The sequence below is a fragment of the Hemiscyllium ocellatum genome, chromosome 13 (genome assembly GCF_020745735.1).
Source record: "Hemiscyllium ocellatum isolate sHemOce1 chromosome 13, sHemOce1.pat.X.cur, whole genome shotgun sequence".
Taxonomy (NCBI): domain Eukaryota; kingdom Metazoa; phylum Chordata; class Chondrichthyes; order Orectolobiformes; family Hemiscylliidae; genus Hemiscyllium; species Hemiscyllium ocellatum.
In genome coordinates this window covers 2654285-2682217 of record NC_083413.1, presented here as the reverse complement: position 1 = coordinate 2682217, position 27933 = coordinate 2654285, and the positions used below count along the sequence as shown (strand labels likewise).

Sequence of the window (27933 nt, the reverse complement as noted above, 5' to 3'; positions counted from 1 at the left end):
GAGGCCTGTGGTCGTTCATAAGTTTTTTCAAATCAATTCCTGCGTTGAAGAATAAAACAAAAAGTTGTGGATGCTTGGAAATCTGAAAACAAAACAGATATTGCTGGAGAAACTCAGCAGATCTGACAGCTTTGAGTCCAGTGACCCTTTATTGGATTGCATTCTGTTGAAGAGCCACTGGATCTAAAATGTTGACTTTGATTTGCTTTCTCTCCATAGATGCTGTCAGACCTGCTGAGTTTCTCCTGCAGCTTCTGCATCTGTCCCACATTCAAGAGGTGACTAAAAACATAAGTTACTGTTAGCTTCTCCTTGGAATATTGTACTTGCATGTGTTTGCTGACCAATTAGAATGTTTTGTTTCTGTTGCTGTGTACAAATAGAAAATTATATTTGCAGTGACATCACTGTTTTGTTTAACTGGCATTGTCTTTTAAACCTTCAGTCAGGGAGCTCCTTGGAAATAACAGTCCTGCCATTGCATTTCCCAGAGATGGTGAAAACTAGTATAGGATGGGACAAGTCACTGGACTGCTGTTATAATTAAATACTTGAAGAGGCTAAAAGACATAGGAAATCAGACAAAAGATGATGTTCTGTTAAGAGTACTAATATAGGCACAAGCTTGCTGACCTGTCCTTTTTCTATAAAATTCCAGTGGTCTCAATGTATTTTATCGATTTAAAAAAGATATTCTATGTTTACAACAGATGTAAATATGACAAATAGTCTGGTTTTAACTGCAAATATTGCTGACTGAATGAGTTCCTAATTGTTAGGATTCTACATTCATCTGTTTTTGTATTCATTGGCTTTGTCCATGATTCAAGACATACAGTATTCTATAACCTTACAATAGTATTTCTGAGAAACATATGTTTTCATAAAAGCATTAGTATTAGACATATGGGCCCAAATATTCCAATAGCTAATGTGTTTTAAATATTCCACAGTCGTCAACTTGGTCATATGTTTTTTGTGAATCCAGTACAGGAAAAGCAAGAGAACTTGACGATTTAAAGCAAACAAAAATGCACATCTGAAATCCCACAAGATATTTAAATTCTTTCCACCCAAATGCATCTTGCTGCTTCCATAATTTTTAAAGTTGAAGCCAAGATGATCCTAGCAGTCATTTCATATGATTTTGTCACCTCCGTCTTCAAAGTCTTCAAAACTAGTCCCATTTTCCCTTGGTCTTATTCCATCACCAAAATCTTTAATCCTCTAACAACAGTTTAGAGGAATGTATCTTTAGTTAGTAATCAGAGAACTGCAGAAATCCTGATTCTTAATGGGTTTTCCCTAGTGTAATGCATATTTTTAGGAACTTGGTATTTGATTATTATTTATTGATTGAGCCATAATTTCAAAAGTTTCAACAAGGAAAATTACCACCACGCCATAAAAAAATGTTCTAGCACAGAAAGAGACCATTCAGCCCATTATGACAGTGCTGGTTGAGTAGACAATTTGCCCATTCTAAATAAAACTTTCCAGCACGTGATCTGTAGCCTTGCAGGTTTCACTGTGCCTGGTACAGGCCCAGGTTGGGACAGCCAGTGGGCAGGAGGTCCGAGTGGAACGAGAAAGGTTGTTGGACTGGGACCAGTGTGGGCAGTCAGCAGCTTGCCAGCCCAGTCAGACCATGTGTGGAAGCCCCCTCTGGGGATCTACTCCAGGTCCTTTCTAGAAAGACTTTTTTTTATCTTTTTAACTTTATTTCTTTTTGTTCTAACTCATACTATGAATAACTGTAGTGTAACTTCTTTTTTCCCTTTATTTCTCTGTTTTGTATCAAAGGTTTGTGCCCAGCTACTTTGTGGAAGCTATGTGGAGTGATATTGTAAACTTTTTACTGTATTCTTGTACTTGAGTACACTGAATAATAAACCTAATTCTAATGTTATATTCTAATTCTAATTAGTTGATGGTTTCTGCCTCAATCATCATGAGCTCAGTTGGCTGGATGGCTTGTTTGCCAACACCATGGGTTCAATTTCTGTACTGGCACAGGTGAGGTTACCATGAATACATTGCCATTTCAGCCTTGCTCCTCACCTGAGGTGTAGTGACCCTCAAGTTAAACCATCACCCACCCTCTGTGTCTCTAATGAGAGAACAGCCCTATGGATTATGGTGACTTTACGTTTTATGGGCTTTAATTTTTTTTTAAACACTGAGTTAGATGGGACCTTGTGACATGCCAAGAGAAAGCAGAGTCTGAGAAAGGGATACTGGACCCAAAACATTAATTCTGCTTTCTTTTCACAGATGCTCCCAGACCTGCTTAGGTTCATAAGATATGACATTCATATAACTAAACCATGCCGACTATCTTGATTAATCAATGACTCCATTTAATCTTTTTCTCTTCATATTGATTCTGGTGATTGGCCACCACCGAGGTCAAACTGCCTGGCCTGCGATGAAAGTCTGGTGGTCTGGTAGAGTCTCAGATTTAGAAGATACTGTCAGCTGTAAATATGCTGACTGAGTTCCTCATTCATAACAATTAGGATTCGCTCCATTCAAATGCCAGGCAATACCATAGCTTAATCCATAGCTATCAACATCCTGGGAGTTACCACTGACCAGAAACTGAACAGGACTAGCCATTATAAACATAGTGGCTACAAGAACAGGTCAGCAGCTAGGAATACCAGATTCACCACCTGACTCCCCAAAGCCTCTCTATCATCTACAAGGCCCAAATCAGAGTACTCCCCACTTGCCTGGATGGGTCCGCTCCAGCAATACTCAAGAAGTTTGACACCATCCAGGACCAAGCAGCCTACTCGATTGCCGTCGCATCCACAAGCATCCATTCCCTCCACCACTGACACGGTCTAGATCATACACACTATTTGGAGGTGCCAGTGTTGGACTGGGGTGTACAAAGTTAAAAATCACATAACAACAGGTTATAGTCCAACAGGTTTATTGTCTTTCAATCAACAGCACTTCAAAAGCTAGTGCTTCCAAATAAACCTGTTGGATTATAACTTAGTGTTGTACTGCTGTGACTAAGATGCATTGCATAAATTTGCCAAGAATCCTTAGATGGCATCTTCCAAATCCATGACCATTTTCATCTAGAAGAACAAGAGCAGCAGATAGATGAGACAATGGCCACCTGCAAGATCCCCTACAAGCTATTCACCGTCCTGACTTGGAAATATATTGCCATTCCTTCACTGTTTTTGGGTCAAAATCCTGGAAATCCCTCCCCAAGAACATTGTGAGTCTACTTAAATACAAATGGACAAGAGCAGTTCATTAATCACTACCTTCTCACGAGCAACCAGGGACAGGCAATAATTGCTGTCTTGGTGAACAGCGGTCGCATTCCATTAGTGACTTTTAAAAAAAATTGATGGGATTGGTCACTGTTACGCATTAATGTGTTCTTAATTTCATTAGTTTTGTCAGTGGTTCAAGACATACTGTTACAAGCTGTATCTCTGGGAAACAAATGTTTTCATAAAATGATTATTATTAGGCATTTGTGCCGAGATATCCCAGATTGTCATCCGAATAACTATCTGCAGTTGACATCAGGATCTTGTGGGATTCCAGGCACAGCAGACTCTATGGGAATAGCAACCAAAAGAACTACAGGTGCTGTAAATCAGAAAGAAAAACAGAAATTGTTGGAAAAGCTCAGCAAGTCTGGCAGCATCTGCGAAGAGAAATCAAAGATAACATTTCAGGTCCAGTGACCCTCCCTGGTTCCTGAGATGTCCTGGTGCTGTCCTGAACATCACCTCTCTCTACCTCCTTCATTTCCACCCTGGATCTAATACACCCCTGACTCTGCTGAACGTGAGACCCTCAGGTTCCCTGCTGGGTTATCTTTGCCTCCATACCCAGAGAGGGACTTGACAAAGAGCAATTAGAGAACAAAGAACAGTACAGCACAGGAGGAGGCCTATGCTGACACATGTTACTTTTCTAGGGGAAAAACCTTTTGTCTCTAGCCTGTACCTGTGTTTTTGTTTTGCCGCTATTTACCTATTACTTACTTATCTATGCTATTTAACTCTGTGATCTGCCTGTATTGCTCGCAAGACAAAGCTTTTCACTGTGCCTCGGTACACGTGACAATAAATTCAATTCAATTTAATCAGTATCCTTCTATTCCCTGGTTATTTATGTATCTATTAGGATGCCTCTTAAATGTTGCTGTTGTATCCCCCTCCACCACCACCTCTGTCAGTACATTCCAGGCACTTACCACCCTCTGTGTAAAAACAAAATCTGCCTCTCTCATCACCTTTAAACTTACCCCCTTTTACCTTAACCCTCTGTCCCCTAGTAATTGACATTTCTACCATGCCTCTCATAATTTTGCAAACTTCTATGTGGTTGCCCCTCAGCCTCCGAAATTCAAGTGAAAATAAACCAAGTTTATCCAATTGCTGCTCATAGCTAATGCTCTCCAAGCCAAGCAACATCTTAATAAACCTTTTCTGTACCCTCTCAAAAGCCTTGACATCCTTTTGGTAGTGTGACAACCAGAACTGTACACTGTATACCAAATGTGGCCTAACTAAAATTCTATATAGCTGCGGTGTAACTTGCAAATTAATGTACTCTGTGCTCCAACCAATGAATTCAATGCCGTATGCTGTCTTAATCACTTTATCCACTTGTGTTGCCACTTTGAGGGGACTGTGGACCTGTACACCTAGATCTTTCTGTATATTGATGTTTATGCCATTTACAGTATGCATTCCTCTTGTTGTAGCCCTTCAAAGATGTATCACCTCGCATTTGTCCAGATTCAGTTCTAGCTGTTATGGCTCCACCCAAGTCTCTAGCCTATCTATATCCGCCTGTATCCTTTGGCAATCCTCGTATCCACAGCTCCCGCAGTTGTTGTGTCATTCACACACTTAATAATCAGACTACTTACATTCCCTGCCAAATCATTTATGTACAAAGTAAAACAACAGGGATCCCGGGATCCCAGCACTGATCCCTGTGGAACACCATTGGTCACAGATTTCCAGTCAGAAAAACATCCTTCCGCTGTTACTCTCTGTCTTCTAAGACCAAACCAGCCCTGTATCCATCTTATCAGCTCACTGCAGATCCCATGTGACTTCACCTTTTATACCAGGATGCCATGAGGGATCTTGTCAAAGACCTTGCTGAAGTCCATATAGACAACATCCATTGCTCTGCCTCCTCAATTATCTTTGTCACTTCCTAAAAAACTCCAATCAATTTTGAGAGACATGATCGACCCTGCACAAAGCCATGCTGCCTACAGCTAATAAGTCCATATTTTTCCGCATGAGTAAATCCAGTCCCTAATAATCTTCTCCAACAATTGCCCTACCACTGATGCAAGGCTCACCAGCCTGTAATTTCACAGATCATCCCTGTTGTCCTCCTTAAACCAAGGGACAATGTTGGCTATTTCTCCAGTCCTCTGGGACCTCTCCTGTGACTGAAAGGATACCAAGATTTTGTACAAGACTCCAGAGATTTCCTCACTCACCCCCTTAAGCACTCTGGATTAGATCACATCAGGTTCTGGGGACCTGTCTACCTTAATGATTTTCAAAATCCCAACCTGACAAATTTGTTTTATATGGGCACACCCAGAATGTCAACATACCCATCATCACCAATCTTTGTGAAGATTGATGCGAAGGACAAGAACATAGAGCATATTCATTAAGGACCACTGCCACTCCCTTCGCTCTCTGCATAAATTCCCTCCTTTGTCCTTGAATGGTTCTCTTCCCTACTCTTTCCCTTACTACTGTATATGTGCACCATGGAATTTCCCTTAATTCTGTTTGCCAAAGACATCTTATGGTCCCTTAAGCACTTCTAACTCTTTCTTTGAGTACTTTAAAGACAGCTTGCACACTGAAAAAGAGGAGTCTGATAAAGAATACTGGACCTGAAATATTGCCTCTGCTTTCTGTCAGGCATGTTGAGTTTATCTGATTTGTGTTTTTGTTTCAGATTTCCAGCATCTATAGTTCTTTGTCTTTTGTTTGCAAATTTTCAATCTTCTGCAAGCACACAACAAGCTATATTTCATTAATGTACATCTGGAAAAGAAAGGATCCCAGTACCAACTCCTGTGGGCCATTGTCACAAACCTTCCTCTCGCCCAGCAAGTAATGGGAGATGTTGCTGTGATAATTGGTTGGTCTAGCTGTGGCTCAGCAGTAAGAATTATGTGACAGGTACGCTTAAGATATTGTTTACAAAATCTTCCGGACTGCTTTCTTTGACTACTGGGTGATTGATGCCAACTCCAGTAAATTTCCAGCAATTCTAGAGGGTTGACAACCATAATTAGACATCATGGAATAATTGTAAGTGTACATTTTAAAATTGATGTAGTTTTCAGCAAGCATTTTGAAAACCTGTAATTATTTGGCTTATCCCTTACACACTTATTGATTACGCTTACAATATTTACAGACCTCTGATCCTCTAGTACCTCACCTGTATCTAATGGGGATTCTTAGAGCATTTGGTCTTCTCTGGCTTCCTGGAGCAGCCTACAATTAATCCTGCCCTTGTGATTTATCTCCCTTCAGGGACGTTAGTCCCTCCAGTACGTCGTTTCTCATTGCGCCTGAAAGCAAAAATCTCTATGAACCAAGTTTGCGTGATATTGTTTGGGCATAGTTGCATGTAGTGTCGATGTAAAGCATTACTATGTTAAAAGTCTCAGTTCATTGGATCTGCATAGTTCTCCTGTGGCAAGTTAGACAAGCATAAGGGCGGCACGGTGGCACAGTGGTTAGCACTGCTGCTTCACAGCGCCAGGGACCTGGGTTCAATTTCCACCTCAGGCGACTGACTGTGTGGAGTTTGCACGTTCTCCCCGTGTCTGCGTGGGTTTCCTCCGGGTGCTCCGGTTTCCTCCCACAGTCCAAAGATGTGCAGGTCAGGTGAATTGGCCATGCTAAATTGCCCGTAGTGTTAGGTAAGGGGTATATGTAGGGGTATGGGTGGGTTGCGCTTCAGCGGGTCGGTGTGGACTTGTTGGGCCGAAGGGCCTGTTTCCACACTGTAAGTAATCTAATCTAATCTAATCTAATATGCACAAATTGGAAGGAGCACACAAAAACCTGATCATTCCACTCACTGGTTCATCAAATGTGGCCTGTCCCACCCACCTGTGGCTGGGTATGCAGATATGATATTGGACTACTCAGTCACCTCAGGACCCACAACCCCAGAGTAGAAACAAGTCATTCGCGATCCCAAGGGGTTGCCTCGGAGAATTAAGAGGAATTGTACTAACGTTTATACAAATCAAGCTTTAAGTACATAGTGTTTTGAGAAAAAGCTTATAAAGCATATCTAGGGTAGCACCACACAGTATTATTGATTTATTCACATGATTGATTTATTAGTGGGCGGCATGGTGGTACAGTGGTTAGCACTGCTGCCTCACAGCGCCAGAGACCCGGGTTCAATTCCCACTTCAGGCAACTGTGTGGAGTTTGCACGTTCTCCCCCTGTCTGTGTGAGTTTCCTCCGGGTGCTCCGGTTTCTTCCCACAGTCCAAAAATGTGCAAGTTAGGTGAATTGACCATGCTAAATTGACTGTTGTACTAGGTGAAGGGGTAAATGTAGGGGAATGGGTCTGGGTGGGTGCACTTTGGCGGGTCAGTGTGGACCTGTTGGGCCGAAGGACCTGTTTCCACACTAAGTAATCTAATTTATTCCTTCTTGCCTTTTAAATGTCTAGTGTCAAAATAGTACACTCTGTCCTTACCAGATTAAATAGCATTGTGGCTCACCTGGCGATCTCTTTCTAGTTTTTTTTTGCTTCAATTTGTGTAAACCACTTCAATTGTTCCTTTGTGTCATTAACTATTTTGAATTTATTGTAAAGTTGCTGTGGTGGAAAAAAGACCATTTGTTCAATATTAGCAAGAGACAGCATATATGTTATTTGGCCTCATAGAGATGTCCATGTCTATTTTCTCCTCATTATTTCTAATGTATTTGACAGTTTGTATATTGAAAAAATAGTTGCTACAGTGAAACATAATGGTTGTCAGGTGCTTCTGGAAATGCAGACTCGAGTAAATACAGTGCCTTGGGTCGTCCTGAGAAATTGCATCTGACTGCCATTTAATTTGCTTTCCTTCCTGAGTACTATAATTACGTGTAATTGGGTACATTATTGAAATGACACAACTTGATTTTGTTGCTAAAAAGACTATTGACTCTGGTTAAACTCTTTCATTCTACAGGCTCGTTTATATTACAGAGTAAGCTTTGAGAGGGGCTCTGCACTTTGAGTTTCACCGCCTGCTGGTACAACTAACCCAATAGTAAACGTGTATGACATAGAAAAACAGAACTAAAAACGGGGCAGGAAAGTTCGCGACTGCCTCCAGCCTAAATTTTTTCTAACATCTTGAAGTCTTTGCATTTCCTTTGTCATGATTTGAGGGTGCGAGTATTGGACTGGGGTGTACAAAGTTAAAAATCACGCATCAGATTATAGTCCAACAGGTTTAATTGGAAGCACTGCTCCTTTACAACCACCTGATGAAGGAGCAGCGCTCTGAAAGCTAGTGCTTCCAGTTAAGCTTGTTGGACCATTTCCTTTGTGAAATAGTTTTAGCGTAACTTAACCCTGTCATATCTTTTTAAATGCAAGCAACCTGACAACTATTGTAAATGAGGCATACAGGGCTGTTTGAACAGTAAGGAAAGTCTAGTTGTGGACAAGCGAGACCTAAGGGTTTATGTTTGAATGGAGCTTCAGTTGGCAACAAGTAGCTGACTGGTGTGGGGAATGGTGGCCAGTTGTCGATGATAAAGGCTTTCTGTCAGCCAATAGCAATGTGGGTGGCTCCCAAATGGCTGAATAGCTTTTGGCTGTGATTGATTAGGCAGGAACGATCAGACTTCCACAAAGAAAGAAAGGAGTGTTCCACTCTCTGTAGTAAAAAATACACCTCAAACTCAAGGAAGGTCTCTTTTATGTCTTTTCTTCATTTGTCATAATCTGTGACTGTTAACCGATAGTCATTTGCTTTTTAAGTATGAAGCAGTGCTCCCTGCAAGCAAGTGAAAGTATTTGGAGAAGGAAAACCGAGCAGCAGCAGATCCTTACAAGCCAAAGGGATCATCTCGGTGGATTCTATGGATAGAGACCATTCCCATTATTTTTTACACCCTTTACACTCATGTGTTTTTTGGTGTCAGTCTGTATGTATGTGTAGGGGAGTTTTATAATTAGATTAGAGTTTTAACTAATGTCAGTAGTTTACAATTGTTTACCTGTAGCCAGAATGCATTTATTTATATTAAATAGTCTTTCCTGTTTGTCAACCTTGGTCTAAAAGACAGAAAAATTGGGACATTTCACATGCTTTTGTAAAATCGTTAGCTTTTGTGATTCTGCCAGGTATTTCCACCACTATACAAAAATACAAAAACAACCTCCATTATTTTTAGCCAGTTCCATGCTGTTAGATATAGGAACAGCAGCTGTGGAGTAAGTCTTGAAGTTGTAGTCAGATTAAACAGATTTGTGTGTCTACAGCCTTTCATAACCATCAACCGTCTCAAAGGTCTTTGCACTTAATTAAGAAGTTTGATGTCTAGAAGTTTAATGTGAAACAGACCGTATCCATAGTGTACATAAGCTTCATCAAACAATAGTATTGTAATTACCTGAGGATGTTGTTATAATGCTGATTCATAAATATTGACTAAGACACCGGGGAACGATTGACCTGTTTATCAATGATGTGGAGGTGCCGGTGTTGCCTGGGGTGGACAAAGTTTAGAAATCGCACAACACCAGATTATAGTCCAACAGGTTTATTTGGACGTACTGCACAAGCCTTTGGAGCACTGCTCCTTCATCAGGCAGCTAGTAGATCAGAAACATAGGACACAGAGCAAAAGGTCATAGTGTCATACAGCTGATAGGATATATTAAACAAATGTAGATTGCTGTTAAGTTTTCCATCTTTTAGAATGGGTTGCAGGTTTCGATTCATTAATATGGAAATCACAAAACTTCTTTCAAATCGTATTCTAGAGATAACTTTTTAAAAAGTGGCATCTCAGCTCAGTCAATGCATTAAAGATGTGAGGTTAGGGACTGTCTCTATTCCAATCTTGAGCCAGATTGGTTCTATTTCCAAAGTAGTAATTTATAAAATGTCACATAGAATATAAAATATATTAACTTCCTACAGATTGTGTCCTTTTTGAACAAACTAGAATGTATCTGCAAATGCAAATTCACCCCCACTTACGTATGTATGCATGTGAGAGGAGAGAGAGTCTATACTTAATAGACAGGGTGCGTGAGTGTCATGGAGTACACTTAATGGTAAGGTCCTAGGGAGTGTTGCTGAACAAAGACACCTTGGAGTGTAGGTTCATAGCTTCTTGAAAATGGAGTTGCAGGTAGATATGATAGTGAAGAAGGCATTTAGTATGCATTCCTTTATTGATCAGAGTATTGAGTACAGGAGTTGGGAGGTCATGTTGCAGCTGTACAGGACATTGGTTAGGACACTGTTGGAATATTGTGTGCAATTCTGATCTCCTTCCTATCAGAATTATGTTGTGATGTTCAGAAAAGATTGACAAGGATGTTGCCAGGGTTGGAGGATTTGAGCTATAGGGAGAGGCTGAACAGGCTGGGGCTGTTTTCCCTGAAGCGTCAGAGGCTGAGGAGTGACCTTAGAGGTTTTCAAAATCATGAGGGGCATGGATAGGATAAATAGAGGGCATAGATTTAGGGTGAGAGGGGAAAGATATAAAAGGGGGACCTAAGGGGCAACTTTTTCACACAGAGGGTGGTGAATTGGACAAGAGGGTCTGTCTCTGTGCTGTACATCTCTATGATTCTATGAATATATGTCTGTGAAAGAGTGTGCTCATGGGTGTGTGTGTGTGTGTGTGTGTGTGTGTGTGTGTGTGTGTGTGTGAGAGAGAGAGACGGTGTATAGTGTAATGGGGTCACCTGTAGTGTGACATGAACCCAAAGTCCCAGTTGAGGTTTGCTTATCAAAACAGTGCTTTAATTTCGTTGAGAACTGGTGATGTGATATCAGTTGCATGAATTTCTCTGGCCCATTCAAACCTATCTCCCGCTGAACTGAATGCACTCTGTGCTCTGAGATTCAATCCTGATCTTGTCATCAAGCCTGCTGACAAGAATGGTGCTGCTGTTGCCTGCCAATCTCATCTTTACATTGCTGAGGCTGAGTGCCAGCTCTCGGACACATCTTCCTATCATCCCACTAACAAGCATTAAGCTGTTGTGTCCATGACTGTCACCAACCTCATCTCATAGAACATAAAAAAAACAGCGCAGTACAGGCCCTTTGCCCTCGATGTTGCGCCGATCCAAGCCCACCTAACCTACACTAGCCCACTATCCTCCATATACCTATCCAATGCCAGTTTAAATGGCCATAAAGAGGGAGAGTCCACCACTGCTACTGGCAGGGCATTCCATGAACTCACGACTCGCTGAGTAAAGAATCTACCCCTAACATCTGTCCTAGACCTACCATCTATGTTCTCCTTCCTCACAGCCTCCCCACTCATTATCCCTCAACACCATTGTGCTTCAACTTTCTCCCCAAAATCCACAAACATGGCCGTGTGCAGCCTCTCAAAGCACTGCATGATTATGGAGGACTGAGCCACTGGGTGATTGTCAGTAAAGCACATGTTGCATGTTTTTTCTTTGGTACGGGGATGATGGTGGTCGTCTTGAAGCAGGTGGGGACTTCAGCTTGTTGGGGGGAGAGATTGAAGAGGTAGGTGGAGATCTCTGCCACTTGGTCCGTGCAAGGTTTGAGTGTTTTGCTGGGACTCTGTCCTGGCCCAGCGTTTTCCTTGGCCTTACTCCCAGGAAGACGGACCTGGCATCTGCAACGGTGACGGAGGGGGCAGGTGGCGCCGCACCGCTGGCATTCTGCTCCAACTGAACATACAAAGCATTGAGTGTGTCAGGGAGGGATGTGTCTTTGTTTGTTATCTTGCTTTGCTTCATTTTGCATCCCATTAAATTATTCAAAACTTGCCACAGTCAGCGGATGTCTGTATGGTTGGTTTAGGGCCCTAACTTGGTCCATTACTGCCTCTTAGCATCCCTACTGACTCTGTATCGGTCTGGGTCGTCTGATTTGAATGCTCCCTAGCCTTCAGTAAGGAGTGGATTTCCTGGTTCTTCCAAGGTTTCCTGTTGGCGAACAGCTGGATTGACTTGGTGCACAGCTCTCCATACATTTGCAAATGAAATCCCTGACTATGGTGGTATACCCACCTGGATTTTCCACTGAGTATTTGAATATGGTCCAGTCCACCGATTTCAAGCAGTCCAAGGTGGTCTTCTGCTGCCTTGAACCAGTATTGTATTTATTTTCATTAAAGATCAGCCTACGGCCATACCAGTCTGAAAACGCCCGATCTCGTCTGATCTCGGAAGCTAAGCAGACTCAGGCCTGGTTGGTACTTGGATGGGAGACCACCTGGGAATACCAGATGCAGTAGGCTTTAAAAGTAAGTAGCACGGTGGCACAGTGGTTAGCACTGTTGCCTCACAGCGCCAGAGACCTGGGTTCAATTCCCACCTCAGGCGACTGACTGTGTGGAGTTAGCACATTCTCCCCGTGTCTGCGTGGGTTTCCTCCGGGTGCTCCGGTTTCCTTCCACAGTCCAAAAATGTGCATGTCAGGTGAATTGGCCATGCTAAATTGCCTATAGTGTTAGATGAAGGGGTAAATGTAAGGGAATGGGTCTGGGAGGGTTACTCTTGGGAGGGTCAGTGTGGACTGGTTGAGCCGAAGGGTCTGTTTCCACACTGTAAATAATCTAATCTAATCTAATCTAATCCTCCTGTTTCAGCTCTGCTTGTAAGCCGGGAGGAGGAACACAACACTGTGATCTGATTTTCTGAAGTGTTTTCGTAAGGCAAATTAATTAATGTCCCACATCCTGGGGAATGTTGCTAAACAAAGAGATCAAGGGGTACAGATGCATTGTTACTTGAAAGTGGGGTTGCGAAGGTGAAGAAGGCATTTGGCACACTTATCTTTATTGGTCAATGCATTGAGTGTAGAAGTTAGGATGTCAGGTTGCGGCTGTACAGGACTTTGGTGAGGCCACTTTTCAAATACTGCATTCAATGCTGTCTCTTTGCTACAGGAAAGATGTTAAACTTGAACGAGTTCAGAAAAACATGACAAGAACGTTGCCAGGGTTGGCGCCTTTGAGCTATCGGGAAATGTTGAATAAGATGGGGCTGGAGTATCAGTGTCTGAAGGGTGACCTTCTAGAGATTTATAAAATCATGGGGGACATGGATAGAGTAGGGGAATCTAAACTTGAGAGCATTGGTTTAAGGTAGGGAAAAGATTTAAAAGGGACCTGATGGGCAACTTTTTTACACCAGAAGGTGGAATGAGCTGCCAGAGGAATCGGTGGAGGCTGGTACAATTACAGCATTTAAAAAGCAAATGGATAGAAACTGAATAGAAAGGATTTAGAGGGATTTGGGCCAAATGCTGACAACTGGGGACAATATCAGTTTAGGATATCTAATTGGCATGGACTAGATATCTGCTCCCCCCTCTCTCTCCCCGACTCTCTGTCTCTTCACCCTTTCTTCCCCACCCCCACCCTCCCAAACCCTGCTTGCCTCTCCCCCCCTTCCCCCCCTCTCTTCCCCCCCTCTCTCCTCCCCCCTCTCCCCCCTCTCTCCTCCCCCCCCTCCTCCCCCCCCTCCTCCCCCCATCTCCTCCCCCCATCTCCTCCCCCCATCTCCTCCCCCCCTCTCCTCCCCCTCCCTCCACCCCCTCCCTCCCCTCCACCCCCTCCCTCCACCCCTCCCTCCACCCCACTCCATCCCCCCACTCCATCCCCCCACTCTCTCTACCCCCTTCACTCTACCTCCCTTTGTGCCTCTCTCACACCACAACACACTCTCTCCTCTCTATCTCTTACTCTCCCCCATCTCTCCCTCTCCCACCTCCGTTTGTGTGTGCCCCCTCGCCTTTGCGTACTGTCTCCACACCCCCCCCCCCCTCCCCACCAACTCACCACGTGTGTGCTACCTTCCTCACCCCCCCACCCACACTTCTAGGCTCGATCTCCACCTAGATGCTCAACCTCTATCTCCCCATGCCATCTTCGAACCTTGTCAGAAGAAGAGTCACTGGACTCATAACGTTAACTCTGCTTTCTCTCCACAGTTACTGACAGACATGCTGAGTTTTTTGAGCAGTTTCTGTTTTTGATTCTGTTGCAAAGACTGCATTTTGACAGTGTAACGCTCCCCTGGTATCGCACTGAAGTGTGTGCCTTGTTAGTGTGCTCATTTTCTGGAATGGAACTTGAACCCATGTCCTTCTGACTCTCAAATGGAAGTGTGATCAACTAAGCCATAGAAGAAATTTTCACTTTCCTTTCATTATCTCCATAATTTAAATTCATTGTTTGTGTGTGTCTGTGTCTGTGTGGGTGTGTGTGGATGTATGTGTGTGTGGGTGTGGGTATGTGTGTGTGTGGGGGTGGGGGTGTGTGTGGGTGTGTGTGTTTAAATTCATTGTTGAATATTTTGTTTTTTTCAAACCAGAAAATGGAGTTTCAGATTAGATTAGATTGCTTATAGTGTGTAAACAGGCCCTTCGGCCCAACAAGTCCACCCCGACCTCCGAAGTGTAACCCACCCAGACCCATTCACCTACATTTACCCCTTCACCTAACACTATGGGCAATTTAGCATGGCCAATTCACCTGACCTGTACATTTTTGGATTGTGGGAGGAAACCGGAGCACCCAGAAGAAACCCACGCAGACACAGGGTTTCCTCCGGGTGCGAGTTGACTTGCATACAGTAACAAAGGTGTTAATTAGTAATTTCACTGTTCAAAACATAAGTATTGCTGAAACCAGACAAAAATACCAATGTAAATCGAACCACATTTTGACTGCATGAGGAGAGGGTGTTGATTGGTGGGTGATGGACTCTGATCTGTCAGCTTGTTGTCCTAGAGAATGCACTACTAGGATGATGACTGACAGTTAGTTGCTAAGCTTACCTGGAATTTAAAACCGACAGGTTTACTCTGCCCAAGGCAGTACTCTGAGGAATGAACCAGAGAGTGGCTGTTCCCTCATTAAATTAAAATGTGTGTACAATATACAGTAAATTTTCTTTATAGTCTGCGAAGATCAAGGTTGTTTTTTGATCAGACACATTAACACAAACAAGAATTTGTAAATTAATACACCATATCAATCAACCGGTTTAGGAGTTAAACGTCTCTAAAGAGTGCTTGTTCAGTTAATGCATCCAGAGAAGAGTTAATTGCAATTAGATGTTAAAAATATGTTGATAATTAGTGGGACCAAACACTGTTTCTTATCATCCAACGTGGGATTAAAGCAAAAGGCTAAATTTGTTCTTGACCTCTTCCCTTGTGCCACTATAGTTTTGATGGGAACTCTGGTTTTGCATGTTTTTCCAAATCTGCAGTGGCAGAGTTTTAGACACCTGAGGAAATTTATTCTCACTGAGCTTATTAAAACTTTGTTCTCTTTTCAGGTTTGAGTGAGAAATGTTACTTAAACAATATGCCTCCTTGTGCTGGCCAGCCTGTAATGGTTGCAAACTGTGGTGCTGCAGCTTTCTTTAAAATGTACAAAAACTGAAGTTGCTGGAAAAGTCCAGCAAGTCTGGCAGTAAAGTTAATGTTTCAGGTTCTTTGACCCTACCTCGGGGTCCTGTTCTGAGGAAGGGCCACTGCAGCTGAAATGTTAACTTTGATTTCTCTTCACAGATACTGCCAGACCCCTGCTGAGCTTTTCCAGCAACTTCTGTTTTTGTTTCTGATTTACAGCATCCGTTCTTTTTGGTTTTTCCTGTAAAATAAAATCTTGCATTCTGCATGCATGCCCACATGTTGCAGATATTTTGTAATCATTTCTGATTTATTTGATCAACCATTTCATAGTACAATGTAGACACCTTGACAATTTTTGAAACAATACATGAATAGAATGTATAAATCATCCCAAGTAGACCTCCCAAGAGAAAAGAGGTTGCTAGGCCTCTGGTGAAGATCTTTGCTTCCTCACTCTCCACAGGAGTCATATTGGAAGATTGGAGGGAAGCAAATGTTGTTCCTCTTTTCATGATGGGGAATAGGGAAATCCCTGGCAATTACAGACCAGTCAGTCTTATGTCTGTGGTCAGCAAAGTTTTGGAAAGAATTCTGAGGGATAGGATTTATGACTATTTGGTAAAGCATAGTGTGATTAAAGGCAGTCAGCATGGCTTTGTGAGGGGCAGGTCATGCCTCACAAATCTTATTGAATTCTTTGAGGAGGTGACAAGACAGGTCAACGAAGGTCGAGCAGTGGATGTGGTGTGTATGGACTTCAGTAAGGCATTTGATCAGGTTCCCCATGGTAGGCTCATTCATAAAGTCAGGAAGTATGGGATACAGGGAGATTTAGCTATCTGGATTCAGATTTGGCTGGCTGACAGAAGGCAGAGAGTGGTTGTAGATGGAATGTATTCTGCCCGGAGGACAGTGTTGAGTGGGATCCCGCAGGGCTCTGTTCTTGGGCCTCTGCTCTTTGTAGTTTTATAAATGACTTGAATGAGGCGGTTGAGGGGTGGGTTAGTAAATTTGCCGATGACACAAAGGTTGGAGGTGCTGCTGATAGTATCGAGGGCTACTGCAGGCTGCAGCGCGACATAGACAGGATGCAGAGCTGGGCTGAGAAATGGCAAATGGTGTTCAACCTGGATAAATGCGAAGTGATGCATTTTGGAAGGTCGAACATGAATGCTGAATATAGGATTAAAGACAGGATTCTTGGCAGTGTGGAGGGACAGAAGGATCTTGATGTTCAAGTACATAGATCCCTCAAAGTTGCCATGCAGGTGGATGGGATTGTTAAGAAAGCATATGGTGTTTAACAGGGGGATCGGGTTTAAGAGCTGCAAAGTTTTGCTGCAGCTCTACAAGTCCCTGGTGAGACCACACTTGGAATATTGTGTCCAGTTCTGGTCGCCCTACTATAGGAAAGGTACGAGGCTTTGGAGAGGGTGCAAAGAAGGTTTACCAGGAAGCTGCTTGGACTGGAGGGCTTGCCTTATGAAGAAAGGTTGAATAAGCTCGGAGAGAAGGATGAAGAGAGGTGATCGAGGTATACAAGGTAACGAGAGGCATGGATAGAGTAAATAGCCAGGCATTTTTCCCCAGGGCAGGATTGACTGGCATGAGGGGTCACAGTTTTAAGATATTAGGAGGAAGGTATAGGGAAATGTCAGAGGTAGATTCTTTACGCAGAGAGTTGTGAATGTGTGGAATGCGTTGCCAGCGGTGGTGATGGAAGTGGAGTCATTGGGGACATTTAAGCAACTGCTGGACATGCACATGGATAGCAGTGAATTAAGGGGTGCGCAGGTTAGGTTATTTTATTCTAGATTAGGAATAATCCTTGGCACAACATCGTGGGTCGAAGGGCCTGTTCTGTGCTGTACTTTTCTGTTCTGTGTTTATAAACACCACCATTTATCCTCCTTATACCAGGTAATGTTGTTTAGAATAAGGAGTGATGGCAAAGGTTATTCTGGTTTAGTTATTGGTAAGATGGTCTAGCTTTTACACTTGTGACAAAACTCACATGAGAGAATTATTCAACTACTAATATTTTTCAAGTGGGAGTTACTTAATTTCCTCACTTAAGTGTGATTTTTGTGAATCTGGAAGGAGGAACTACACACAAAAACATTGAGTACTGTACCAGTTGAAAAATTCCAACTTAGGTCAGCACTTTGGGGAACATAAGTGTCCAAGTAGTGCAGGCTCCGTCCATTGCAGTGACTCAATGAAACATGATGTGCATTTGGTCTGATCCTGTCTCTGAGTTTGCGTCATCCTCTTGTGAGCAAACACATTTGGTCCAGATCCAGGAACATTATTCAAAATATTGGAGCCATGAAATAAAGAATGCCTACACTTTCTACACCTATTGAGAACTTCATTTGCTGAGGCTGATGGGATCCAGTGCGAATAACTCCTCAGATAAATTCTGTAGCTTAGGGTACTTATTGATGACTGTCTGCAGTTGATTATGTTTGTAATCAGCACTTATTAAATCCATTTTGCAACCCATTGTTACACATATTGCAGACTGTGGCATTTATGTCACCCTTTGGACATATTCTCTGGCAGCTGTGTGCGCGCGTACATCCACTCCAACATTCCCCACATGGCAATTAGTGTGAAGTGAAGGTGATCTGCGATGGTTTGGTTTGTTGAGGCACGTGTTGAACTATAGATTTTAGACATCCTGTATAATTTCAGTACGCATATTATTGCATCGCAGCTCGCCCTCGGTATCATCAGATGCACACTTAAAAGCCGTTAAGATTACTTACAGTGTGGAAACAGGCCCTTCGGCCCAACAAGTCCACACCGACCTGCCGAAGCGAAGCCCACCCATACCCCTACATTTACCCCTTACCTATCACTACGGGCAATTTAGCATGGCCAATTCACATCTTTGGACTGTGGGAGGAAACCGGAGCACCCGGAGGAAACCCACGCAGACACGGGGAGAACGTGCAAACTCCACACAGTCAGTCGCCTGAGGCGGGAATTGAACCCAGGTCCCTGGCGCTGTGAGGCAGCAGTGCTAACCACTGTGCCACCGTGCCGCCCCTGGGCATTTATTTCAAACATGATCAATCCATAACTTTACTTCATCTTCACCCATCCAACAGTTGTTATGGATATCACAAAGTTCCCTGCTTGAAACTTGATGGTTGTTGTTATTTGATGTTGAAAATTACCATGGGCTGTAATTTGATTCCGTCATGAATGCAGGCCATGGCCATTGTGAATCTTGTGTCCTGTCATGTTTTTGAACCTATCCATTCTACATTTTGGCTGCCAGGCACTGCTGTCCATGTGCGTGTCCAGCAGTTGTTTAAATGTCCCTAACGCCTCTGCTCCCACCACCAGCACTGGGAGTTTTACCCGTGTTTCTGATGTGAACTAATGGGTACTCATGTTTGTATCATTGAATTGCTGAAAATTGGACATTTTGGGATCTAGGTCTTTTGGTTCCCCCCCTCTGGTTTCCTGCCCCAACACTAGCCATTTTCATTTCATTAAACAGCTGCGTCAGCTGGCTGTTAGTGTGAAACTTTAGCTGGACTTTGGTTGGTTTTGCCTACTTAACTGTTTACATACACAAGGGATATCTGGTGCTGCTCTAATGGTTCTGATGCACAGTCTTGAAGATCAGGGCTTATGCCCGAAACGTCGATTCTGCTGCTCCTCTGATGTTGCCTGACACATTGTATGTTTCCAGCACCACACGTTTTGACACTACCTGTTATGGTGGCACATTTGGCCATTGGAGTTTTTTTCACGGAGGATTCCTAATTCCATTCTCGCATCAGTTCTTCACTGTCACTGAATTCCTCATGGAATTAGTTATTTGATTAGTTAGCAAATGTTACAATTTCAAGCCTGAAATTAGCTTCTCATTTTCCTGGTGGCCAAAGCATTTGCAAAGCCATACACAGTCTGCTCTGTCTTGATCTGCCTTAAATTGACATGCATTTTCTTAATAACATGGCCGTATCACCTGTTTAATCCCATGCACTGACTTCGAATATCTGTTAAGTGAAACCCACATTTTTGGGATAAAGAAGCATGCAGGTTAACTCCTCTTGCAGGTATAGCACACTGTAGCTAAAAGGGTTAATGAATTGATTTATATATTGGGAATATAGAAAAGCATGAAATGTAGGTGCAAAGCAAATTCAGTAATCTTTCTTTGTTTGTCAAGTTGTCTCCTGTGGTCTACAATGATTGACTGTTTAAGTAGGGACTTCCAGTTATAATAAAGTGTTGGAAATGAAGGAAGGTGCCTTACCTAATTAATTCTCTTAAAGAGAGTAACAAGCTTAATCTAGAGAGAAGTAATGACAGGAGACCTCAGACCCATGGTGTGCTGCTCTTGCACAATGTGGGAACGAAGGGAAGCTTCCCACGTCCCTTTCGACTAGATGTGCACAAAGTATGTCGAGCTGTAGCTACTGGCTAATTGCTTTTTAGAGGGGGAGCTGTGAATGGACTCACTGGAGCATCTGTGATGATGAGAATGCCATGGAAGGTAGAGGAACACATATGCAGACAAATTTTTGCCTGTAGGAATAAAAAGGCAGTAATAGTAATAATCTCAATATCAACTGGATTTCAAACAATATAAGAGGCATTAAGGATGAAAAATTCAGATACTGTGTCCAGAAGAACTTTGTTAAATAACATGTGACAAGCCCAGTGAGAGGAAATGCAATTCTGAGATTAGTTTTAGAAAATGGGCAAGTGGATTAAGTGACAGTGAGTGACCATGTCAGGGATAGTGATAATTCAGTTAGATTTAGTGTTATTATGAAAAAGGGCAGAAATAAGTCAGGAGTAAAAGTTTTAAATTGGGGAATGGAAATTTTGCAAAAATAAAAAGTAATTCTTGTAGACCACAAGAAACTACAGAATTGTGAACACAATCCAGTCCATCATGCAAACCAACCTTTCTTCCATTGACTCCATCTATACTTCCCGCTGCCTCGGGAAAGCAACTAACGTAATCAAGGACCCCATGCACCCGGTTATACTCTCGTCCACTCTTTTCCATCAGGCATAAAATTTACAGGTTTGAATACACGTATGAACAGATTCAAGAACAGCTTCTTCCCTGCTGTTATTGGACTTTTCAACTGATCTGTCAAATGTTCATTCTGATCTGTCTGCAGTTGCAACACTATATTCAGCACTCTATGTACCCTGATGTACTTTGTATGGTATGATCTGCCTGTATAGCACGCAAGTGATCCAACTGAGGTTAACCAGACAGGACCGCTAAAAGATAAACCAATGGGACGTGCAAAAAGACGAGATCCTTATGGCGCAAGTCAGTTATGTCCCCTCCGAAAATAAGAATGGTACTGCTAAATCTAGACTCCCATGGTTGTCAAGAAACATACAGAGGAAGATTACACAGAAACCGAAAAAGAAAACTTGTGATATTCATAAAATAATTAACACTGTAGACAGTCGAGAGGAGTGTGGAAAGTACAGGGATCAAGTTAAAAAAAATGAAGGAAATCAAAGAAATCAAACATGTTAGCAGGCAAGATAAAAGAAAACCTAAAGATGTTTAATCAGCATATATGGAGCAAAGAATAGCTAAGGAAAAAGTGGGATCTATCTAAGATGAAGAAGGGAACTTATGTAAAGATGCAGAGGGTATGGGGAGAATTTTAAGTGAATTCTTTGTCTCTGTATTCACAAGGAAGGGGATGATGTGTATATAATAATCCAAGAGGAGCAGTGTGAAATAGTGGACAAAATAATCATAACGAGAGAGGAAGTGTTAAAGGAGTTGGAATTTTTGAATGTGGATAAATCCCTGGGCCAGATGGATTGTTCCCTAGGATGTTGGAGGTGGGTCAGGGAGGAAACAGCAGATTCTCTGAGGATAATTTTCCAGCCTTCACCAGATGCAGGTGAGGTGCTGCAGGAATGCAAATATGGTTTCATTGTTTAAAAGGAGTCCAAAGAGAAATGTCAAACAGTTATAGGCTAGTTTGTCTTCCTTTGGTGGGCAAGTTGTTAGAATCAGTCCTGAGCAATTAAATAAACTGTCACCAACAAAGGCATGGACTAGTCAGGGATAGACAGCACAGCTTTGTTAAGGTGGGGGGTGGAGGGGGAGCGTGGTTATCCCTTACAAAGTTGATTGAATTCTTTGAAGAAGTGACAAGAATGATGGATAAGGCTAGTGAGGGAATCCATTCAGGGAGGTCAAACAGTGAAAAGGAACACACAAAAAATGGGAATATACTGAGAGGAGTAGATAAAGTGAGAGATCTTAATGTGCAAGTGCACAGGTTCCTAAGGTAGCATTTCGCTAAGGTTGTAAAGAAGGTATGTGGAATGCTTTTCATTGGCAGAGGAATCGAGTAACAAAGTCAGGATATAAAGATAAAACTGTAAAAGACACTGGTGAGGTCATAAATGGAGCATTGTGTGCAGTTCTGGTTAGCACATTATAGGGAAGCTGTAATTATTCTGGAGAGAGTGCAGGGCAGATTGACTGGAATGTTGCCAGGGCTGGAGGCTTCTAGCTCCGAGGAGGGATTGGAGAGGTTGGGGTTGTTTACCTTGGAACAGAGATGGCTGAGGGGTGACATGTGGGTGGCACAGTGGTTAGCATTGCTGCCTCACATTGCCAGAGACCTGGGTTCAGTTCCTGCCTCAGGTGACTGACTGTATGGAGTTTACACATTCTCCCCCTGTCTGTGTGAGTTTCCTCCGGTTTCCTCCCACAGTCCAAAAATGTGCAGCTCAGGTGAATTGGCCATGCCAAATTGCCTGTAGTGTTAGGTAAAGGGGTAAATGTATGGGTGGGTTGCGCTTCGGTGGGTCGGTGTGGACTTGTTGGGCCGAAGGGCGTGTTTCCACACTGTAAATAATCTAATCTAATGAGGGCTAGAAATAGAGCAGACAAAAGGACCCTGTTATCCTTGGCAGAAGATTTCAAAAACAGATGTCATAGATTCAAGCTAAGTAGCAGAACGATTAGAGGGGATCTGAGGAAAAAACATTTTTGTACCAAAACATTTTGGTGGGTGTTTGGAATTTGCCATCTGAGTTGGTGGCAGTACCAGAGAACCTAAACTCTTTATAAATACCTGGATTTACACCTTAAGTGCTATAAGCTGTAGGACTATGGGCCATATGCAGGATGATGGGATTAGAAACGGCAACTGGTTTTTTGGGTCAGCATAAACAAGATGGGCCAAATGTCCATAGATATAAAAGCAAGATGTGCTGAGTATTTCCAGACATCAGTCAGCATCAGGTGATAGGCTGTTGATCTGAAATATTTCGCTCTCCTCAGATGTTGACTGAGCTGTTGAGTATTTCAGCATTTTCTGTAATTATTTCCATTACATGCAGTGTTTTGCTTTCGTTTATATATATATATGTATATATTATTTTTCTGTGTTGCATATTGTTTAATGATTTTAAGCTATGGAAACATCCTAATTTGAATTGTGTTTCTGTTTTTATTTCAGAATGATATCTTCTTAACCCTCAGCAAGCCTTTCATGGACTTGATGAGCACTTAGAGTTTCAATAATTTGTACAGTACAACCAGGACCTCTCACTCTTTCACATAAAGAATGGTACAACAAATCACAATCACTCCAACTTGCTGCAAGAAACCTCAGGACATTAGTTTTCTGACTGGATTGCATGTTCGCCCATGTATATGTCTGTGGAGCACACAGTGTGTGCACACATGCTCTACAGCGAATCTGCCTCTGTTCCTTCATCAGCACACTCTACTTCAACAATCTCTATAAGCAAATGGGAAAGACTGCCATCAATGCAACTCAGATGCCTAACCTGGACTGGAATACACAAACATTTAACCTTGACTTTCACGTGCTGCTGAAACATTTAAGGTTTTCACTGTAAATTATTAAGTATAGAAGTATTGATTTTTAAAAGTTGCTAATGTTTGGAAAATACATAATAATATTTAACATTTTTGCTTCCTTTATATTGATACTTTTTTGAACTGAAATGTAATTTTTTTTTCTGATGCACACGCATTACTGATGTGTCTGAGATAAATTTCCAGTTCTGTTATAAACAGGGAATTTTTTGTTTAAAACTTGTGAATATACGCAGTACGAATGGACTATATTTCAGTTCTTGGATGAAAGCTGTTTATACATGGCATAATTCTGAAGTGCAGGCTTTGGTGAATAGTTCTGTTCATCATTATGGCTATTGTACTAGTAATGCAGCCCTCTTGTCTTGGGTTGATTTGACAATAATTTTATACTTTTCCTCTCTAGGTGAGATACATTGCCGTCAGGAGATGCTGACATTACTGTACATGGTACTCGAATGTCGATGGAATTTGAAACCGTTGTCAAAAACAATCAAATTTAGTCTTCCTTTTCTTTGTGTATATATAAGCATATACTTACATAACCTGCCCCAGAATGGACAATATTGTGGTTGTAATTTCTGGAGACTGACTCCTCATCCCTGTAAGTAATAAATTAGGAAATGATTGTATTTGTTCCACTGGTGGTTTGATTAAATGATAGATCATATCTTTAGACCTCTAAAATGCATTTCCTTATACATCGTAAATGCTCCTTGGAGTCTTATTCATGAATTTGTCACAAGTTACAAAACGTGGTTGCTTCCAGTAGCACAAAGGGAAATATATTTGAAGATTGTTAACTTTCATGTCTGAATTAACATTCAGAAGCATTCCAAATAGCAATGGTAATCTGGGATTTGAAATGTGTGGAAGTGGAGTTTCAGCAAAGGGTTAAGGTATGCAATTTGATTCAAGCGACAATGAGATGGAACAGCATCAGGAAGCATGCCTTGTGTTAATAATATGTGGCTGAGGAATAAGTTCTGACAAAAAAATAGTTTCTAATTCGTGCATCAGGATGCGAATTGGGTACTGAGATTGGGTAGGTGTCCCTGCTTAGCTGCAGGACAAAGTTCACTTTATTCTAATCAAATAATGGGGATGATTTTTGAATTTGTCTTATAAGCATAAAATTGGCATGTGGAAATGGGCCAATGATCACTCCTTTAATCTAAAAGCTGTCCAGTCGTTTTTGAATTATTCTGGAAATAAAAAAAAACTAAAACATTTGAAGATATTTTGAGCAAGCTATTTTTTGCTGTTAGAATTAGAGTAAGATTTTACTGTTGCAACGTAGTGACTGCCAAAGTCTTTTCTCCCCACTTACAGGATGCTGACATCAGCTCGAAAGGACTTTCCACACAATTGAGCAATGTCATGTACAAATTGGGCCAGAGTGATGCCAAGTGCATAAGCTATACATCCCAGTGACTGGCTGATCAAATCAAGCAGCATATTCTTTCAGCTGTCCATACTAGGCAGGATGCAGACCATATTCCACCAGCCTTACAAAACTCAAAACAAAGCATCAACTGTTAGATGTGATTGGATTGCACGTGCTGAACAATTTTGAGTGTTCTACTAGCTACTCTTAACCAATTTAAGATAAACAGTTGTGCTCACAGAGTTGTACAGCACAGAAACCAACCCTTGAGTTGAACTTGTCCATGCTGACCAAAGTTCCCAAACTAGTCCCATTTGCCTGCATTTGGCCCAAATCCCTCTAAACTTTTCCTATTCATGTGTAATGTCTTTTAAATGTAACTGTATCCACATCTACCACTTCCTCTGGCACTTCATTCCACCAATGAACTTCATTTCACCATTGTGTGAAAAACGTTGCCCCTCAGATCTCTTTTAAATCTTTCTCCTATCACCTTAAAGTTATGCTGTCTAGTTTTGAACTCCCCAGTCCTTGGGGAAAATTCTTTGGTATTCACCTTATCTATGCCCCTCATGATTTTATAAACCTCTATAAAGTCACCCCTCAGCCTCCTATGCTCCAGTGAGAAAGGTCTTTGCTTATCCAGCGTCTCCTTATAACTCAGCCCTCTGGTCCTGGTAGCATCCTTGGAGATCTTGTCTGCATCCTCTCCAATTTAATAATATCCTTCCCATGGCAGAGCGATCGCAACAGTATGGTGCTGGAAAGGTACAGCAGGTCAGACAACATCCGAGGAGCAGGAAAATAGACGTTTTGGACAAAAGCCCTTCATCAGGATTGAGGCTGGGAGCCTCTGGGGTGGAGAGGTACATGGGAGGGGGCTGGGGCTGGGGCGAAAGTAGCTGAGAGTGCAATAGGTGGATGGAGTTGGGGGTAAAGGTGATAGGGTGGAGTGGATAGGTGGGAAGGAAGATGGAAGAAAGTCAGGTGGTAAGGGTTTGGCGGTAGAGGAGGCCCAGGTCCTGCATGAACCAACCCCATTGTCCCATGGCCGAATACTTCAACTCCCCCTCACACTCTGCCAAGGGCAAGTAAGTCCTGGGCCTCCTCCACCGCTGCTCCCTCATCACCCAAAGCCTGGAGGAAGAATGACTCATCTTCTGTCTCGGGACTCTCCAACCCCGTGGCATCAGTGTGGACTTCACCAAGTTCCTCATTTTCTCCTCTCCTCCCCCCCCCCCCCCCCCATCCTCAACCCCATTCCAACCTTCCGGCTCAGCACTGCTCTCATGATCTGTCCATCTTCCTTCCCACCTATCTGCCCCACCCTCCTCTCTGATCTATCACCATTACCCCTACCTTCATCCACCAATGGCACTCTCAGCTACCTTCCCCCCCCACCCCCCTCCCATTTATCTTTCAATCCCCGAGACTCCCAGCCTCATTCCTGATGAAGGGCTTTTGCCTGAAACATCTATTCTCCTCCTCCTGCTGTAGTTTTCCAGCACCACACTGACTCTGATCTCCAGTATCTGCAGTACTCACTTTCAACCAGAACAGTAAACAGTATTCCAAGAGTGGCCTCACCAATACCCTGTACAACTTCAACATGACGTTCCAACTCCTATACTCAGTTGTCTGAGCAATGAAGGCAAGCGTGCCAAATGTCTTCACCATTCTACCTACCTGTGACACAACTGTCAGTGAACTACATACCTGAGCCCCAAGGTGTCTGTCTGTTCTACAACACTCCCCAGGATCCTACCTTTAACTCTAAGTCCTGTCCTTATGCCAAAATGTAACACCTTTGCATTATAACATGGACATTGAAATCCCCCAACCAAAATATGTTTTGTACTCTTGCCATCCTCAGTACCTTCCTCCAAGTGTTGTCCAACGTGGAGGAGTACTGATGCATCAGTGGAGGGAGGACAGTACATGGTTATCAGGAGTTGGTTTCCTTGCTCATGTCATGAGTCTTCATAGGGTCTGGAGTCAACGTTGAAGACCCCCAGGGCAATACCCTCTTAACTGTATAACAATGTGTTGCCAACTCTGCCGTGTCTGTCCTGCTGGTGGGACAGGACATATAGAGTTGTGGATGGTGGGATATGAGACATTGTCTGTCCGGTATAATTCTGTGAGTATGACCATGTCAGGCTGTTGCTTGACTAGTCTGTGAGATAGCTGAAAATGTGTTGCTGGAAAAGCGCAGCAGGTCAGGCAGCATCCAAGGAACAGAAGATTCGACGTTTCGGGCATAAGCCCTTCTTCAGGAATGTCGTGTGAGATAGCTCTCCCAATGTTGGCACTAACCCCAGATGTTAGTGAGGAGGACCCTGCAGGGTGGACAGGGCTGTTTCTGCTATTGTCTTTTACAGTCTTGAGTCGATGCCAGGTGATCTGTCTGGTTTCATTTCTTTGAGACTTTATAGCGATTGGTACAACTGAATAGCTTGCTAGGCCATTCCAGAGGGTAACTGAGAGTCAACCCCATTGCTGTGGGTCTGGAGTCACATGTGACAATAGACAATAGGTGCAGGAGTAGGCCATTCTGCCCTTCAAGCCTGCACCACCATTCACTCTGATCATGGCTGATCATCCTTAATCAGTATCCTGTTCCTGCCTTATCTCCATAACCCTTGATTCCACAATCCTTGAGAGCTCTATCCAACTCTTTCTTAAATGAATCCAGAGACTGGGCCTCCACTGTCCTCTGGGGCAGAGCATTCCACACAGCCACCACTCTCTGGGTGAAGAAGTTTCTCCTCATCTTTCTCCTAAATGGTCTACCCCGTATTTTTAAGCTCTGTCCTCTGGTTCGGGACTCACCCATCAGCGGAAACATGTTTCCTGCCTCCAGAGTGTCCAATCCTTTCATAATCTTATATGTCTCAATCATATCCCCTCTCAGTCTTCTAAACTCAAGGGTATATAAGCCCAGTCGTTCCAGTCTTTCAGTGTAAGGTAATCCCGCCATTCCAGGAATTGACCCCGTGAACCTACGC

At 42.8% G+C, this 27933-nt stretch overlaps 1 protein-coding gene and 1 non-coding gene across 7 annotated transcripts in view; both read left to right on the top strand.

Moving 5' to 3' along the window:
- The window catches only part of irs1 (insulin receptor substrate 1), a 101905-nt gene that overhangs the window by 62855 nt on the left and 11117 nt on the right, over positions 1-27933 (top strand). For 2 of the 6 annotated variants that reach the window (XR_009645347.1, XR_009645348.1), the window contains exons 2-3: positions 220-278; positions 23153-24142. Coding sequence is in view for 2 of the 6 variants with exons in the window: in XM_060834469.1 (XP_060690452.1) it covers positions 220-278; positions 23153-23206 (113 nt within the window). In the remaining 4 variants the exon portion in view is untranslated. Of the gene's footprint in view, positions 1-219; positions 279-23152; positions 24176-27933 lie in introns of those variants that run through there. The other 4 variants (XR_009645349.1, XR_009645350.1, XM_060834469.1 and 1 more) reach the window with 4 other exon arrangements.
- LOC132821989 (5S ribosomal RNA) lies at positions 12416-12534 on the top strand. Its single transcript, XR_009645377.1, has one exon. It is a non-coding gene; the product is annotated as a 5S ribosomal RNA (ribosomal RNA).